At 41.5% G+C, this 18,245-nt stretch overlaps 1 protein-coding gene across 3 annotated transcripts in view; it reads left to right on the top strand.

Annotated features, from left to right (window-relative positions):
- The window catches only part of Dpys (dihydropyrimidinase), a 76,910-nt gene that overhangs the window by 42,106 nt on the left and 16,559 nt on the right, over positions 1-18,245 (top strand). Inside the window, exon 8 of one of the 3 annotated variants that reach the window (XM_074069026.1) lies at positions 17,438-17,465. The exons of the other annotated variants lie outside the window; for them this stretch is intronic. Within the exon in view, the coding sequence (XP_073925127.1) occupies positions 17,438-17,450 (13 nt within the window). The 3' untranslated portion in view covers positions 17,451-17,465. Of the gene's footprint in view, positions 1-17,437; positions 17,466-18,245 lie in introns of those variants that run through there. 3 annotated transcript variants of the gene reach the window in all.

The raw sequence follows: 18,245 nt of genomic DNA, 5'->3' as shown, positions 1-18,245 counted from the left end.
GGTAATAGATGATCAGTTTGTGGAATGAGTGAGATCTATGACTAGCCATAGTTGTCATTCAGAAGCCATTGACTTAATTCAGACAGTACTCAAAGACACTGGAATAAGATTTCCTATAAAACCTCTACCGCCCACATTTTTTGTACACCTTCAATTTTCACCCAGAATGACTAAAACTGAAAAGTATTATCTTGGCTAAGATAGCCTATGAAATCAGAATTCTTCAATGTACCCAGAGATGACACCTTTTAAAAATTATTTGCAGTGAAACTGTTCAAACAAGCCACCTCAGATTCATTGTATGGCCCTCAGAAGACATTTGTTTTAAAAAAGAAAAAAAAAAACTTTTGGACTCTGCATAAAAAAAGCTCACTTTGCATTACACATATGGGTAAAATTTTAACCACTATTTATTTCAAGTTGTTTATTTTAATATGTTCTTATGCAACTGAACCTTTCAAGTGAACTAGAAATGATTCTTAGGAACTTTACTACTGATAGCTGTGTTCCCCCCGCTCCCAAAATTATAAAGAAAAACAGCCTGAAAATGAAATACATTAGTCCATTTTATCATTGATCACTTGTCTTTGCCAGAGTAAGCATAATTTATTTTCAGCATTAAAAATAAGCACCAAGGAGAGGTTGTATAAAAGCCACAGGCTTTCCTAACTAAGCAGCTGCTTTATTTTGCTTCCATGTTGTTCTGTCTTTGGCATTTGCCTTTCTTCCTATCAGAGTTTCAGGTATAGGTAAGCACTCATAAATTACTGAGAGATTAAACCAGATATATTGTTAGTCTTGGCCCAGGAAACACATGTGTGATTTAAATTTCTTTGCTTATCTGCTCTTAGAACTGGTTCAACATCCACATTTTATCTTCTTTTTTTTTAATTTTTACCTTTGAGTTAAAAAAGAAAAAAGAATTCTCAGCATTTCTGTCTTCTCCAAGGCAAACCCTTGAAATAAATGCCTCCCAGAGGCAGCAGCTAGCTAGCATCCCCACTATGTAGCTTTCTCCAGGTTGCATCCTTCTGTGGATCAAACAACTCTGCTTTTGATCTCGGATGGCCCCTTGATTCTGAATAGTTGCCTTAAAACTACAAGTTCTTGGGAATGGAGGAAACAGAGGACAGAGTGAAAATAGATGAGAAGAAATTTGACATCCTTTCTGTAAAAACCCCAGGGTCAGTAAATGTGGTAGTACACATCGGTAGAATCCCAGCTACTCAGGAGGAAGAGGTGGGAGGACTGTGTCCGAGGCTGGCTGGCCCAGGCAAAGTTAGCACACCTCCCCACCTGAAAAACAAACTAAAAGGGCAAGGACTGGAGGTGCCCTTCAAGTGGTAGAGTGCTTGCTAGCACCCTAAATTCAATGCCAGTAAGGCCAAAAAAAAAAAAAAAAAGGAATAATCCCAAGGTCCTTATATTCTTTCTGTGCAGCAAAGAGCCACAGCTTCCTCTGAAGGCCTTTGGAGAAAACATTAGTAAGAAGTCAGGGGAGGTGCAGAATGACAGTGGCAGGATATGGGGGCAATGAGAACTTAGGGAAGGATAGACATCTCTTCTTCTTTAATGGCGTGAGCAAAATACCAAAAAAACCTAATTAAAGCTTATTTACTTTTTTTCTTTGAGGAGCAGAGGTTGTCAAAGTATGGTCCCTGGACTAGCAACATCATTGAAAATGTGTTGAAAATGCAAATTTTCAGGCCACTCTAGTGGCAGGGCCCAGCCCTGTCTTTCCAAAAGCCCTACAGGATTGAGAAATAATAGGTTTGACTCAGATAAGACCTAGAAACTCAAAAAGTTAACCGTAACTCAATGAATGCCCAGCCAGAGTTCTCCATACCCTTGTTTGATTACTTTCTAGGGTTAGAGGATTTCCTGACCAAGTGAAAAGTCCAGTTTTTTCTGGGATGCAGAACTTTCCTTTTGCCTGTACATTTTATCTTGCCCCACAACATTAAAACCCATATATTGGACTTCTGTCATGTGCTGGGGACATGGTAGGTGGCTGGAAACAAAGTGATGAAGGCCCATTCTCATTCTTTACCCAGATAGTAAGGGAAAGACCAGTGAGCAGATGGTAGTTTGTGCTTTCTTCCACGTAGTGCTAGTGCTGTTTTTTGTTTGTTGGTTGGTTGGTTTTAAGTTTTAGAAGCTTCCCTTTATTTGTTCAACCCTTGAAGGACTGGAAAATTGGTCACGAGTGACGTTAAGAACAACCATTGTTGTTTAAGAGAAACAGCCAGGGCTTTTAAACTGGTAAGAATTTTCAGACTCTCCACGCTGAATGAAATTAGAAAAGCATACTAAAGGGTCCACCACATGGCCACATCTCAGTTAATTAGAGGAAGATGAGGGAAACTGAAATTGAAAGAGACAAGGAAACGGTTAATGGTAGCAAAAAGAATAAAAAGCTGCAGCTAAAACAGATGTCAGAAACCATCCTTGTCGTAATTAAAGTCTGGGACTCTGGAAACAACACACTGCAATGGGCTTTATTCATTACTTTATTAGCTCAAAAAATAATTAGTCAGGTGCAGTGCCATGTGCCTGTAGTTCCAGCTACTGGGGAGACCAAGGCAGAAGAATCACTTGAGTCTGTGAGTTGGAGGCCCCTATGGGCAATACAGCAAGACCTCATTTCAAGAAACAAAACAGGGATAGAGGTGTTGTTCAAGCAGTAGACGCAAATGTGAAACCCTGCATTCAAGTTCTAGTATTACCACAAAAACCAAACAAACAAAAAACCCAAAATTTAAGATGCTACTATAAGGCATGTCCTGTAATGTTGACTAAGAATAACAGAGGTGAATGAAATAGAGTACAGCTGTCAGGGACTCAGAGGCTAGGACACACAGACAGGTGCAGAAAAACTACAGCTAGTGGGAGTATGCAAGAACCTGGGGACACCATGGAAACATGTCAGTCACAGCTTTTTGAACTGTAGTTCTGACCTTCCAGGTTTTAGCTTTCACTGTGGAGTGAGCTCACTGCTTTCAAGATTCCTCGGCTGGATGGTCTAATCCAGTGCCTCAGAGACTGCGGGAATGCGTGAGGGAAGAAGTAGAGACACCTCAGCCTTGGGACTCTCCCCCATCCTCGTGGTGACACAGTCAAATATTCACTTTTAGACTTGAGTATTGATGAAGTGGCTCAAGAGTTTGTACCCATTCCACTGTTCTAACTGTACACCTAGTCCTTGACATACAGAGTATTGGCACCCACCCCAGACACGTACACACAAGGATAGAACTGCTTCCTGCTCATCAGGGAATAGCGGCACACATTTTGCACAAACGTACACATGGACCCTGAGTTCCTGTCTTTCATCACTCTAAGCTGAGATTGATGAATCCAAGGTCAAGGTTTCCTTGCCGTGCTGTAAGGCAACAGATTGCATGTCTGTCCTTGATCACAAGTGTGTACTTGGCCAGCACCTGGCATGTGTCCCTGCAAATCTGCCAGTGCTCCTGGACCTCAGTCCCAGGCACATCCTGCTGACCATTGGGCTTCTCTGCACACCAGAAGGCAGTTGACTTTTTAGTTGAAAAGGTTTCACATGCCTGCAGAACACCTACTCAGCGCCCTCCCAAAAGAGTAGCCATGCACCAGAGAGAACTTGGGAAGGAGAGGCAGGGTACATTGGCTTTATTTTACAGCTGTGACTGGAGTCACATTAAACCTATTACCTAATTTCCTTAGCTTAACTTGATTTGTCTTTGGCTGGGAGGCAAATGGATCAATACTGTTTTTTTATGCCGTGATTATGTTGCCTGAAGGAAATTTTCTATTGGTTCTCTGTGACTGCCTTTAGTCTATAATTGGCACTGTGAGCTGTCTGGGCAATGCCTGGGACATGTGCACAAGGCCTGCCATCTGTGCAGAACTCATAGAGAGAGCCTTCTGCAGCGGTCACACAGGCCACCCCTCTGGAGGCAGAGCTTGGCATGCATTCGTGCAGGGGTTTTTGCACATGTTTCTCTGATATAAACAGCTTTGTTCTATTTTTTTTCCCCTTTCCTATGACGTTATTTTTCTCTACCTTTTTCTTCATATCTTTTTCTGTATTGGCAAAGGTGGGTTCTTTACATTTCTGTTGTATTTTCTTCCTGTCAACCCCTTCAGCCTACCCCATTTCATGAATCTGCACCTTTTCTCTCACCAGGGAATGTTCCTGCCACACATTTAAGGAAAGTTAAGACTCTAGGAGCAGAATAAGAAGGGAATTTACCCACATTAAAAAAATGGAGCATTTATCTGTGCAGAAAGGTTCCTGAATTCTTCACATGGAAGGGGGAAAGACAGCTATTGAGATCCAGGTGCTGGTGGTGGCTCACGCCTGTAATCTTAGCTACTTGGGTGGCTGAGATCAGGAAGATCAAGGTTTGAGGCCAGCCTGGGAAGGTAGTTCCCGAGAATCCATCTCTAAAATAACCAAAGAAAAATGGACTGGAAATGTAAAGTGGTAGAGTGCCTGCTTTGCAAGCGCAAAGCCCTGAGTTCAAACCACAGTCCCAAGAAATTACTGAGTACTGTGGGGAACATAAACACAAGATATATCTGCCATCAAAAAGGCTGCAGTTTGGTTGGTGAGACTTCACAGAAGGCTGAGTTGGACTTGGGAAAGGGTGTTGAATCCTTGAAGGTGGCTTGGGGTACATAAATGGAGCAGTAGAAACATCCCAATGGAGAGGTCAGAGGTAACTGAGGGGAAATAAAGGACCTAAAGAATGAAGGGATGCTGATGGCAAGAAGTTGAAGATAGCATTAGTCTTGATCAGACTGCCAAAGACTGCATGTTAGATTACATATAGAAAAGTTTCAGCTCGGGCAACTGAAAGTCTTTGAGTTACAGTTTGGGTTGATCTAAATCTGTGCTTTCCAATCTTTGCATGACACAAGCAGAAAATGGCATTCTTTGTAGAGGGCATGGAGGTAAAGAAAAAGGGGGTTGGAGACCAGGAGGATGGAAATAGTGTGACCAACTTATTCTGGTTTCCAGGGACTTTCCGGCTTCATCTCTGGATATACCGGGTCCATGGAAACTCCTTCAGGCTAAGCCTTAATTTAGCCTGTGACTGTTTGTTACATCTCAAGGATGTCTTTGGTCAAGGGTAGCTAAGGTAAAAGCTTTATCTACAGCTGGCCATTCTGGGCTTTGAGAGTTCTGATCTTGTGTCTGGGCTCATCAATTGGGGAAATCTGATTAAATAGTATTTTAGGCTGATGAGTGTGTAGGATGGATTGGAATCAGGGAGAATGGTCACAGATGTTTTTGGAATTTGGCTTGAGGGGAGAAGAACTCAGATAACAAAGAGACATGGAAGAAAAAAAAAGGAATTGACTCAAGAGATTTTCCCCAACAAATTGGTGAAAGATTAGAAATGGAGGGAGAGGAGATGGCTGTGACTTCAAAACACTAAAGCTTTGTTCAATAGTGACCCAGGCATTGCAATACATTGCACTCAAAGTTGAGTGAAAGTTTCTTACTCTATAGGAACTTGGGATCTAATCAGAGAGATAAGAAACACTCCAAATAACTCAAATATCTATAATCTAAGGTTAAAAGAAATGAAGGTGTGTGGACCAATTCGTAAGTGGTAGTGAGAGTCAAACTGGCGTCAAACCCCAGCTGTGCCAATACTAGCTACCTGACCTTGGGCAAGTTACTCCCCTCTCCTCAGTGAATTGTGAATATAATAGTGGTACCAACCTTTAGGGGGTGCTGGAAGTAGATGATGCTTTCAATATGCTGTGTGACATGTGGTAAAACTGTAAGAAATATTAACTTTAACACTGAAGATTTACATACCAGCAAGGAGATATCGAGGTAAATGACTTTCATATGAGAGTCCTAGAGAAGAAAACCTTAGCTGGGGATGTAGTTCAGTGATCAAGTGCTTGTTTACTATGCTCAAGGCCCTGGGGTTGATGCTTAGCACGCACACACACACACACACACACACACACACACAAAACAAATGAACAAAAACTTAGAAAAATCAACAATAGTCCCCAAATCCCAGTTTGTTTTGTTAATCATAACTTCACCCCTGTTTAAAACATAGCCTGTCTTACACAATTAGTTTGTCATTGGCATAGATTATAAAGGCATAGTCTTAACCACAATTTCAGTAGAATCCTCCTAGGATGTTGCAATGTACAGGCCATTAAACAGCTGTTGAATGATCCAAATGTATTTTAGAATTCTTTGATTTTCAGGTGCTCTGCCCGATAGCATGGAACAGTGGCCTCAGGGGAAGATTATCTGAATTTCTTAGTGTTAGGTCCTTCATCTGTGTTCTGTACTAATGGGCAAGTCTCACAGTTTTTAATTTTTTTTCTTTCTTTTTTTTTTTTTTTTTGCTATTTTAAAACCAATTTTCTGAATGTTTCCATTGGATGGATTTGCTAAAAGTAGAATTACTGTATCAAAGGGTATGATCTTTTGATACAGTAAAATCTTTTATTTTCCTTTGATTTTTGCTTCTTTTATAGGTAAAAATTGTTACCTTTCAGCTGCAAATTTCATATATTTGAGCACTAAGGAAATCGAACACTTTTTCATTTACTAGTCATTGGATTTTTTTCTTATAAAGAAATATCTATTCATGCTTATTATTCATTTTTCTTTTGGTAACATAATATTACTTGTATTTTTATTTCAATGGTCTGTCACATTTCTTGCAAACTCCCCAAAGCTCTTTTGAGAAATTCATTAGAGTTACAGGAGAGTGATTCGAATAAACAGGGAAGTAGCATATGCATATTACTATTGCTGAAATGTTGACTTTGTTCATTAATATAGCTTAGAATCATGCCTATGGCAAAGAAGTCTGCAAACTCAGAAATAGCACAACTAGAGTGTCAGTTTCATGGGGGCAGGGATTTCCATCTGTTCATTCACTGCCCATCCCAGCACCCACAACGGTGCTTAGCATGGAGTAGTTTATTAATAAATACATGCTAAATGAATGCAGGAATGATTCATCCATAGATACATGGGAACTTTCTACATTCTTCTACCAAGATGATGTCTCCACTGAAGTTTCTTTTTTTTTTGCCTCAAAGCAGAAGTGAAGAGGACTGTATAGAGTAGCAGGCCAGAGCTGTAAAAAGGTGGTCTTAAAATTTTGGATTTAGAAAATCCATCTCTTAACTAAAGCAGATACCTTAAAAGCAACTGAGGCCAATAAGAGAAAGGGACCAGGAACTAGAGAAAAGGTTAGATCAAAAAGAATTAACCTAGAAGGTAACACACACACACAGGAAATTAATGTGAGTCAACTCCCTGTATAGCTATCCTTACCTCAACCAGCAAAACCCCTTGTTCCTTCCTATTATTGCTTATACTCTCTCTACAACAAAATTAGAAATAAGGGCAAAATAGTTTCTGCTGGGTATTGAGGGGGTGGGGGGGAGAGGGAGAGGGCAGAGTGGGTGGTAAGGGAGGGGTGGGGGCACGGGGGAGAAATGACCCAAGCCTTGTATGCACATATGAATAATAAAACAATAAAAAAAAGAAATCCATCTCTTAAAACTTAACTTTTTAATGGTAACACTATAAGCCTAATTAGTGGTTCTACCTCACTTATTTAAGTGAGAAACCAGGGACAAGAAGAGATTAATGATGCAAGCATGACTTTCAGCAACATGATAAAAGACCCAGTTGTTGTTTTGCTTTTAATATACCAGTGTTTCTAATACCTGAATACATAGTAAACCTATTACTCTTTCCAAGCAATAATACTCAAGCAATAATGCTTTTCTGGTACCTATGAGAGTAATCCGTGTGCAAGGTTTAAAAGAAAACATGACACTATATTTTAAAATTAACTCATTCTTTGGTTGCCTGTTTGGGGGGAAAGGTTTTGCATAGAAACTTATGCCAATGAAGATATTCTCCTATGTAAACCTAAGTTGAAGTACTCACAGGTGTCTGGTACCATCTTCTTTTCTCAGGTTTTTCTGACATGTTTTTATTTCTAATTATCCTATCTCATATTATGTTTTCCTTAAGAGATAGTCGAGTATTTTTGGAAGAAGATGGGGCAGAATTTCATATGTACATTTAGCTCCAGATGGATGGATCACTTGCAGTGGGAGGGAAGCAAATATACACTAACTAAGCAATTCATATTTGAGTCACATAGATGCAATTTGTGACTAGAGGTGACTTACTCTGCTTCCCTAAGTGTCAATTTCTTCATTTATAAAATAAGTATAGAAACCCCTGCTTCCATGAGGTTGTAATGAGGATTAAATAAAATAATGTTTTAAAATCTTCTAGCGTAGAGTTTAATATGCAAACATGTAGTAAATAGAAGCTACAACAGACTATTTTATTTATTGCTATCATATCCGTCAAAGATGACCTTGGTCATGGCTTCCAGCCACTGAGGTATTATTAGGAAATAGAAGAAAGCAAATGAAGACATCAAGGATGAACACTTGCTGGGCACCAGTGGCTCATGCCTGTAACCCTAGCTACTCAGGAGGAAGAGATCAGGAGGATCATGTTTAAAGCCAGCCCAGGCAAATAGTTCTGAGACACCCTATCTTAAAAAAGCCCATCACAAAAAAAGGGCTGGTGGAGTGGCTCAAAGTGAAGGCCCTGAGTTCAAACCCCAGTACTTCAAAGGTGAACATTTTCAAATTCCAAAAGAGAAAGAGAAATCCCTTTGAGTAACTGTCCTAAAAGTAGCTCAAATAAATATATCGTTAGTGTTCAGTTTAGAGAAGTAAAACTGTGTGTGTGTCTGCTGATATGTGTACATACATACATAGACATACATGTATGTATGTATGACTTGACCTTCCACAGTAGTGGGGGCTGAAGTCTGCAAAGGATTGTCTTTGCATCTGATGCTGGAGCCTGAAGTCCATAGAGCAGGCAGCTGGGAAGAGAGGATAAAGCTGACATGGGAAGAGCAAGGACAAAGTGAACCACAGGCATGGGCTAGAGCTCCCAGGGTCAGAGAGATCCCCCATTCGGGTTCTTGGTGTGCCTTTCATAGTGGGGAAAGATGTCTGCCATTGGTCATGGAACCAAACACACACGCCTGGCCCAGGAGCCCAGGCAGCTGCAAGAGGATGCAGGAAGGGTGGGCACTGCAGGCCTGGACCCTACCTCCCACTGCAAGATGAGTCAGCAGCGTGTGCAGTACCCAGTGGCTGCTGCTCCCTCCCGTCCCACCCTCTGAAGTGTGACTGCCATCAACCACTCTGTCTGTTTCCAGGAGGTCAGAGAAGTTAAGTCATTTTCCCACTTCCCACATCTACAAAGGGCAGAGGAGGCCCGGCTGACTCAAGGTCAACACTTAAACATTGCAAAGTTACAGCCTCCCCAAAAGGCAGATAAGTAAGGAGCAGCTATGGCACAGGGCATAAGGCTTGGTCTCTGGAGGCCGTCTGCCTGGGTTTGTAATCTGGCCCTCCACTTACTGAGAGTGTAACCTCAGTTCTGTCAAATAGGAATATTAGAAAACCCACAGCAAAGCTGCAGTATAGAGTTGGGGAGCTAATCTGTGTGAGGTGTTTGCAACAGTGCCCAATGTTGCATGGGGCACACTATTGAGCTGGGCAGTTATTATCCTAGTCTGCTTGAGTCAGCGGACCTCTGGGTAGAAGTCTAGCTGCGGGGAACTTGTCAGGCCCTCCTGGGTGCCACTCCTTCCCACCTCCACAGTGGGCAAGTTTGCTCTGAGGCTGCTCTGCAGAGAAGCTGAGTCAGACTTCTGCGTTTTCAGCAGCAGCACCACCACCATGGACTCCAAGCCCTGTGTCTGCTTCGGGTGATGTCCCAGTGACTACATTAGCTCATAGTGCTTTCTAAAAGCAGGCTCTTTTTGGGTTGAGACAAGCTCAAACCATACAGTGATATTGCTAATTGGGACTTTGATGCTGCGCATCTGACAGAGCCTTCAAGATGCTCTATTTTAGGAGGGTCAATGAGATGCTGGAGTGTGCTTTGGCTAGAGGAGATGATTAGCTGTCCCTGGGTTCTCACCTAGATGGAAAGTGGGTAATTACTGTCACAATTCCAAGTGTTCTGGTAATGTTTGCAAGGACTAAAGAGCAGCATATGGTGTTCATTCTTTAAACGGGGTTATGGTGACAGGAGGTTGAGTGGAGGGGAAAGCCTGTCTGTGTTTGATTCCTGACCCTGCCATTTAGGTACAGAGAGTCAGGGCAGTTGCTCAACCTTCATTAGTCTCTTTCACATCATTAGTTACATAAAAGTAGTAATAGGGACTTTTGAGAGATTAATGTAGATCGAAGTATTCGAGGGACAGGGGGACATTTGTTCTGTGCCTGGATCTCACTGGTGTCTTCTTCTCACAACTTTTTTTTTTTTTTTGCCTTCCTTGGTACTTTTTATTATTTCTTTACTTTTCTTTACCTCTCCCCTTTTTCACTACCTTTCTGTAATTGCCTGATGTTCTCGCTCTCTCCCTCTCTCTCTCTCTCTGTCTTTTTGTGGTTCTCTCACTTGGCATTTTAGGTCTTCTAATTACTCCCTCAAGAGCCTTGTGTGTGTTTTGTTTTGATTTTTTTTTTTGCACTGAGAACATTTTGAGAAGAAAAACAAACTCTTTTTGTGAAGGGGCAGACAGTATATTTTTTAAGCTTTGTGGGCTATAGGGTCTATAATCAGCTCTGCCACTATGGTACAAAAGCAGTCATAAACAATATATAAATGAATGAGTATAATGGTGTTCCAATAAAACTTTATTTATTTTTTAATCCATTAAATTTTAATGATTAATATATATATGTATATATAATATATATAATCTAGTTTTAAAAAAAATTTTATTATTCATTTATTCACATGTGCGTATATTGTTTGGGTCATTTCTCCCCCCTGCTCCTCTCCCCCATATCCCCCTCACTTTCAGGCAGAACCTGTTCTGCCCTTATCTCTAATTTTGTTGAAGAGAAGACATAAGCATGATAAAGAAGACAAAGCGTTTTTGCTAGTTGAGTTAAGAATAGCTAGCTATACAGAGAGATTCCTAGCATTGCTTTCATATACAAATGTGTTACAACCCAAGTTGATTCATCTCTAACTGATCTTTACACTGGTTCCTGATCCCCTTCTCATGTTAACCTCTGTTGCTTTAAGGTTTCTGTATTAGTTCCTCTGTACAATAAAACTTTATTGACAAAAGCACTACATTTGACCTCTGGTCTAGTGGCTATAGTTTGCCAATCCCAAGTTTACAGATTTGGAGATTTCAGTTTCCTCTCACTGAACATCCAAGTTCAGCTCTTCTAATAGATATCCTGATCTCCAAATGACACCAAGATAATAAGGAGGTCTTTGGTGACTTTATAGTTGTTGGTCTCTTTTTCTACAGCCTGGTCTTCAAATAGTGAATCAAGAAGTATGAGGGCTGGGTATGGTGATACATGTCTGTAATCTCAGCTACTTGGGGGAACATGAGCAGGAGAATCTCAGTCAGAAACCATCCTTGGCAAAAGTGTGAGACCCTATCTGCAAAACAAACTAAAAAGCAAAATGACTGGGCATAGCTCAAGTGATAGAGCATTTACCTAATAAGATGAGGCACTGAGTTCAATACCCAGTATTCTCCACCCCACTCCTTCCCCCAAAAAGAAGTGATTAGAGAGGCCAGTCTGGGCTACTACATCAAAAAAAAAAGTGGCTGGATAAGGTTACTTTGTTATTGATTCCAAATAAATTCCATTCAGACACTTGGATCCTAAGTGGTTCCATCATTCAAAACTGACTGAGCAGTCAGCATTAGGTAAAACTTCCTAGCCATGGCAGAAGTATATACACATAGTGCTCGCAAATGCAGTTTGCATAGTTACTGACTGATTGGCTCAGGCTACTTGCAAACGAGTTTGCAGGTCCTGCATTGAGGTTAAAAAGAGCTGCTTTTCACCATGAGAGTGAAGGCTTTTTCACAGGCTGAGTTCAATGTCAAGCTTTGCCATATGCTAGCTGAGTCCTAAGCAATCATACAAGTTCTAGCCTCAGCTTTCTCATCCTTAAAGTAGGGATAATAACTATTATTATTATTATTTTCATACCATCTGCTTACTGCGATTATTAAATGAGATAATGCTTCAATTGCCTAGCACAGAGCAAAGAGCCCATAAATATTTATTATGGTTGTTATAAGAAAACGTTTTTTTTAAGAGTTTGGGGGTCTCTGCATGCTCTTTCATTTGTGACTTGGGAGTAGAACTTGCAACATTCTGTTTGCGTTGTCACTATCACAGGAGGACAGGGGCCAGGTCTCCATTCTTGGAATGTCAGAGATCCAAATTCTATCTGACTCTTAAGGGCCACAGCAGTCCATCTTTGTGGATTTCACCCAGACCTTTAGCTTTCTGGGTTCCAGGGTTGCCTGGCCTGCCATTCACATTCCTTCTCTCTGACTAGCACATCTCACTCCTGGGTTGTCAAGAAGTTAGTTTCCAGCATCAGACTGCATCTCATCCACCACAGATTATGCTCATGAATGCTTTTCGTCTCCTTCAGTAGGGTTGAAGGGAAAATAAGTTGTCTTCTTCCCTTCAAAGAGAAGAAAAAGGTAAAGTTAGAATCCCTTCAGATCTTTCTACCATCCACCTTCTTTTTACCATCTCATTAGTTGCACTGTTTTCCCTTCATATTCTACTTATTCCCTTTCCTTCCTAAGGTACAGAGTGCTTCTCCTGGCCCATCTGGTCCCTTCAGGAAGGATACTGAGGGGGTAGGCCAGTATATTCCTATGTAGAAAACTGACATCTTTCTCTGCTCAAGTTGTGCCCATGGAGTCTGTCAAGCAACATCATCTTGTTAAAGGCAAAGCAGCTCCCCAGGAAGGTGAACATAAAATAGCTCAACTATTGTGAAAAGTGCCATAATAAACTTTGGTGTCCATGGGCTGGTGTCCACATACCACCCCAGAAGATTATTTCCAACTCTTACCAATATGTCAGGCCAATAGCATAGACTTCCAAAGTAATAGTCATCCTTTACCTATAAGCACTTCTCTGTTTAATATTCCTAGGACACACTTCTTCGTATCATGCTAGCTTGACTGATTCACATTCAATTCCTGTTCCTTCAAGATACTAAATCATTTTTAGTTCCCCACTTTCTGAAAACTAGTGTATAGAACATGCATATTTATGTTAAGTAGTGATCTTGAAAATTTACTAATACTGTATTATTGAGTAAAGAAATACAAGATGCCTTCTATTTGCTCCTTTCTGTGAGAGGTACAGGGGCGAAGGACATGGTATCCACTCTACAGTCAGACTTTGAGCCATGACTTACGCCACCACCCATGACCTGTATTACATAGCTCCAAGGACGAAAGAGCAGGATTACATTATCAGTCTATTCCTTTAAGTCAATGTTTGGGCAGCGTTTTTATGAACCTGCATTAAATGTTTTGTCATCCACTGAGTACCAATAGAGTTCCAAGTTATTGTCCACTTTAGATTTAATAACAGGCTGAAGCAATTCCCATTCTCTCCTCTGTAGGAGGTGGGTGTAGAAGTCTGACCAGTGGGAGGAAGATTGATGGGTGCAGTGAGCAGCAACTTTGCTTAATAATGACAATGTACTTGAAGTAGCACCAGTTTAGCATTTCCAGAGATGTGGCTGCTGTGCTTCCCATTTATATAACTTGTCATGTCCAAGAAATTGACGGAAGAGGTAGTTTGAAATAGACAGTTGGAGCACATGTCAGAAAAAATATCTGCTATCTCGATCACATTGAGAATGACTGGTCAATTTCAGCTTAGGGAATTTTTTTAATAGCATCCTAAATCCTTTGCTACTAAACTGAAAATGGACCCAGAAGCATCAGAAAGTATGGAATGAATGACTTGCTTCCCATTTGTTTTTTGGGGGTGAAGAATGTTTTCATTGACTGAATGCTGCCTAGGGGCTCTCCATAAAGCAGTATCGTCTTAGTGGTAAGAGCCTAACCTCCGAAGTCAAAAGCCCAGGTTCATATTATAACTCATATTCGTACTTCAGCTGTGTGAACATAGGTTGTGTATCAGTGGGTGAGTTATTAATCCCTTTGTGTGTCAGCTCCCTCTATTGCTGGAATAATTATCATGCCTACCAGGATGGGCTGTTGAGACGATTTAACAATGAACCGTCACTGTTTCATGTTGACTATGCAGGCATTGCATAACATAACATAGAGAAATAAGGTATATTTTTAAAGGTGCCACTAATAGCCCTGAGATGATTCTATTAACTTTTTTTAGTTCTCATGGCAACCAGATAAGAATCCCTCTCTGCCACAGACAAAATAACTGAGCTGGAGAGAATATACAAAAAAAAAAATACCTAGGCAGGTCATTTTTCTGGGGTCAGGAAGACCCCTGGCACTCCAAGAAATGCATTTCCCCTCTACTGTGTTCTCTCTGAATGCTCGTGTGTGGTGTTGCTGTCTCCTGAAGGCTTTGCTCCAGTGATTTTCTCATCTAGCTGTTCCTTGATAGAAAGCCATTTGGAAAGGGACATAATGTTTTTCTGCAGCTGGGATGTGAGTGGTATCAAAGCTATTGACTAAGTTGGAAAATAGCTTAATGTTATCTTTGGGGTCTCTGCTTCCCTATTGGCGTCAGCCTTGGAGATGTGTATACTATAATTGGAACTTAGGACGACAGCTGTGACATCTGTCTATAGTGAGAAGGGCCTATGACTCCCCTGTTTGATATAGGCTCACAATGGACTTGTCAAAGGGCAACATCTCCCTGGGGCAGAGTGACCAGCAGAACACCCTTCCTGTGAATCTGCTAATGAGCAATGGCCCAAGGACCCAGAAAGAAAGGCTTCCATCACTCGGTGGTGTCCTTTCACCCTCCTCTCCCACTAGGGCAGGCCAATAGCTAAGATAGCGATCAGTCAGTAATGAGAGAGAAGGTATGTCTCACAAATGCTTCTCTCCTGAGCTGATTTGCTTGTCACTAAATTGAAAAAGTATTGGATAGTCATCCTGCAGCTCTTCAGTTTGCTTACAAGTAGATTGAGAGCATTGCCACATTTGTATCTGTCCTGCAGGCAGACCTGGTTGAAAATATCCTCTCAGTTCTTTTTGAGCCACAGAACTTTTGGACTCTACTTCAGATACATCAATGGTTCTTTTTAAAAAATCACTACATATGAATGGTGTTCAGTGTGGTGTTGCCACACACATATACAGTATGCCCTGATCAAATCCAACCTCCCTTTTCCATCCATCTGCACCCTTCCCAGTCTCTAATAATCATTATTCTACTTTTAGGTCAATTTTTTAAAATTTCACATTTGAAAGGTAACACGTGGTACTTGTCTTTCTGTGTCTGGCTTAATTCACTTAATACAGTATCTTCCACTTCCCTGAATATTGCTGAAAATAGCAGTATTTTGTTCTACTTCATGGCTGAATTGTACTCCATTGTGTGCATCCAAACACGTAACATTTTCTTTATCCATTCATCTGTTGATGGGCACTTAGCTCAGCTATTGTGAATAGTGCCATAATAAACATGGGTGTGATGGGCTGTACATTCAGGAGATTATTCTCTAATGGACAAGGTCTCTTTCAGTCAGTCTTTGACTGCAAACTGTAATGACCAACTTGTGTTCTTTTAAGTAAAAACACTCTGTGGGGAGGCCATGGGGGCTCAGAGACCGAAGGCACAATCACTGATGCCAATTTGGAAAACAGAACCCCGGGCAGCCCTGGACAACCTGCAGCAGGGGCTGGTGTGGGTCCAGGGTTGCACCCTCCAATCATGTCCAGTACTCTGTCCCAAAAGTGTAGTTTCTGGGAGAGAGGACACAATTGACTGCTCATCTCTTGGTTAGGGAAGGGCAGAAAGTCTTGCCAGATCATCTCCAACGGGTGAAAAAAGTTTCTTAAAGGAATACTGGAGTGCTGACACCAGAGGGAGAGAGAATAGGTGCCAAGAGGCAAAACTACAGCATGGCACCCCTGCATGTGTTAGGATGGAATGGTGTGTGTAGCCCATGTAAACTGTGAAAGCACACGGCATCTGCCACAGTTATCTCCAGGTCGCTGAGCCTCATGAAGATGATGAGTTATCCCTCTGACTGAGTCTCCCTTTTAGCTGAGCCTGAGCACATGTGTGTGCGTGCCTTCGTCCAAGTTTGTCTCCTGGCATTCACAGCACTGTCCACTCACTGCATGATGAGGGGCCCACCAGCTTTGCAGGGGAGGTTATACAAGTCTGACCTTGGCCTTCACACCTGGACCTGGATGCATCAGAGGAAGCCTCTTTGGGAAACTTAAGAAAAGCTGTTGGATATTGCATTGTATTGCAATTACAGAAAGACCCAAGAATTGTTGAGGGGAAGATGGGCTGTTCCTGTGTGTTGGATGACAGCAACCCTAGACTGGAGTCAAAAGACCTTACTTAGCATTCACCTCTGTCCAGGGCCCTTCTGCAGGGACAATGCCTGGGGGAGGTGGCAGTTGGGCTCAGACTTCATAGTCAAGAAGGGCCTCAGATTGATACTTTTGAGATTATCATGAAAGGAGATTTTTGTCAAAGTCTCAGAGGTACACTACAAAGACTGAAGGAAAAAGACGTCTCAGGGAGGGTTCTTAGCCTCAGTAGAAAGAACTCTACCCTGAGTGATTAAACAGAAGGCTAATGTATCAAAAGATGCTGAGTGCCTCTTGAAATCTCCAGGAAGCCTGGAGGATCAAGCAGAGAAGGCTGTACAGCCAGGATCTATGCCCCAGGCTCACCACAGGGCAGCTGATTGCTGCTGGGCACATCCTGGCTGCACAGGCTTCAGGTGCTACTGCTAGAGCCTTGCCATGGCTGGCCCTGATCATGGAGGTGTTTGGCCTCACCCTCACTAGCAGGGGTTCCTGTGGCATCTGATGCTTGACTCACCAACTTACCGTGCAATGTTCGGCTCTAAAGCTTTTTTTTTTTTTTTTTTTTTTGATACTGGGCTTTGAACTCAGGGCCTTGAGCTTGCTGGATGGGTGCTCCACCACTTGAGCCACATCCCAGCCTTTTTTGGCTTTAGTTATTGTTCAAATAGGGCCTTGCATTTAGGCCCAGAGCCAGCCTCAGACCTAGTATCTGGGATTACAAGCGTGAGCCACTGTGCTGCCTTTAGGGTACCATTTGAAGGAACCCAGGTCTCATGGCTGGGCCTCAGCCATAAAGCAGACTGGGAAGGCAGGTCCCTGGTTTCTGCCCTGGGGGGAATTCCCCAGAGGACGTGTGCTTAAAAGAACAGCAGATGTCCTCATAAAGACATGTGGCTTTGAATTTTCATTCTCTCCAGTAATGGATCACATTTTCCATACTGCACTATGAATAAATATATTTTAAATAATGCTTTGTAATAATTGTATATATCAGGTGATGATATTACATTGTAATTCTTTTTTCTTTTTCTTTTTTTTTTTTTTTTTGGCAGTAGTGGAGTTTGAATTCAGGGCTTCGCATTGGTAAGGTAGGTCCTTGACTGAACCAGGCCTCCAGCTTTTTTGTTTTGCTCTAGTTACTTTGGAGATAGGTCCCACTTTTTGTGCAGGCCAGCCTGAACTGTTAGCCTCCTATATTAAGCTTCCCACCGTCTCTGGGATGACAGATGTGTACCATCACACCCAGCTTTTTTTCCTTTGAGATGGGGTCTCACAAACTTTTTTGCACAGGCTGGCCTGGAACCACAATCCTCCCAATCTCAGCTTCTCATGTATCTAGGATGACAGACATATGCCACCAGCATCCAGCTGCACTATATTTTTATATTGAAAACTACCAATTAAATACTGAAAATATACAAATTTTCTTAACCTTATTACTGCAGAGTTACACATATAACAAACAGTATTCTCCAAAGGCAAAAGTGGTTCCTACCTCTCAGAGGTTCATGAGTTATTGAACCTTGGGCAAGTTTTTTAAACAGTTCTATGTCAGAATTATCCATGAAGAAACAAAGCAATAATGCTCTGTTGTATAGTTATATGGCTGTCTTTGCCCAGTATTGCTAGGTATCAATAAAAAAATGTTTTATATAAGTTGATAAGACACAACTAAAGATGATAATTATGACACTTTACTTATTTATCTACATATTGCTAATTAACTTGTACAGCTCTGAGAAATGTGAGGTGTTCAACAGAACTAGACTGGTGCTTACCTCCATTTAATTTAATGTTCTCTTTCCAAAATGTAGTCATGTCCCAAGGACAGCAAAAGTAGGGAACACAACTAGCCTGACT

The sequence above is a fragment of the Castor canadensis genome, chromosome 3 (assembly GCF_047511655.1).
Source record: "Castor canadensis chromosome 3, mCasCan1.hap1v2, whole genome shotgun sequence".
Taxonomy (NCBI): Eukaryota; Metazoa; Chordata; class Mammalia; order Rodentia; family Castoridae; genus Castor; species Castor canadensis.
Note: the sequence above shows the minus strand (reverse complement) of the source record. Positions and strands in the feature narration are given on the sequence as shown.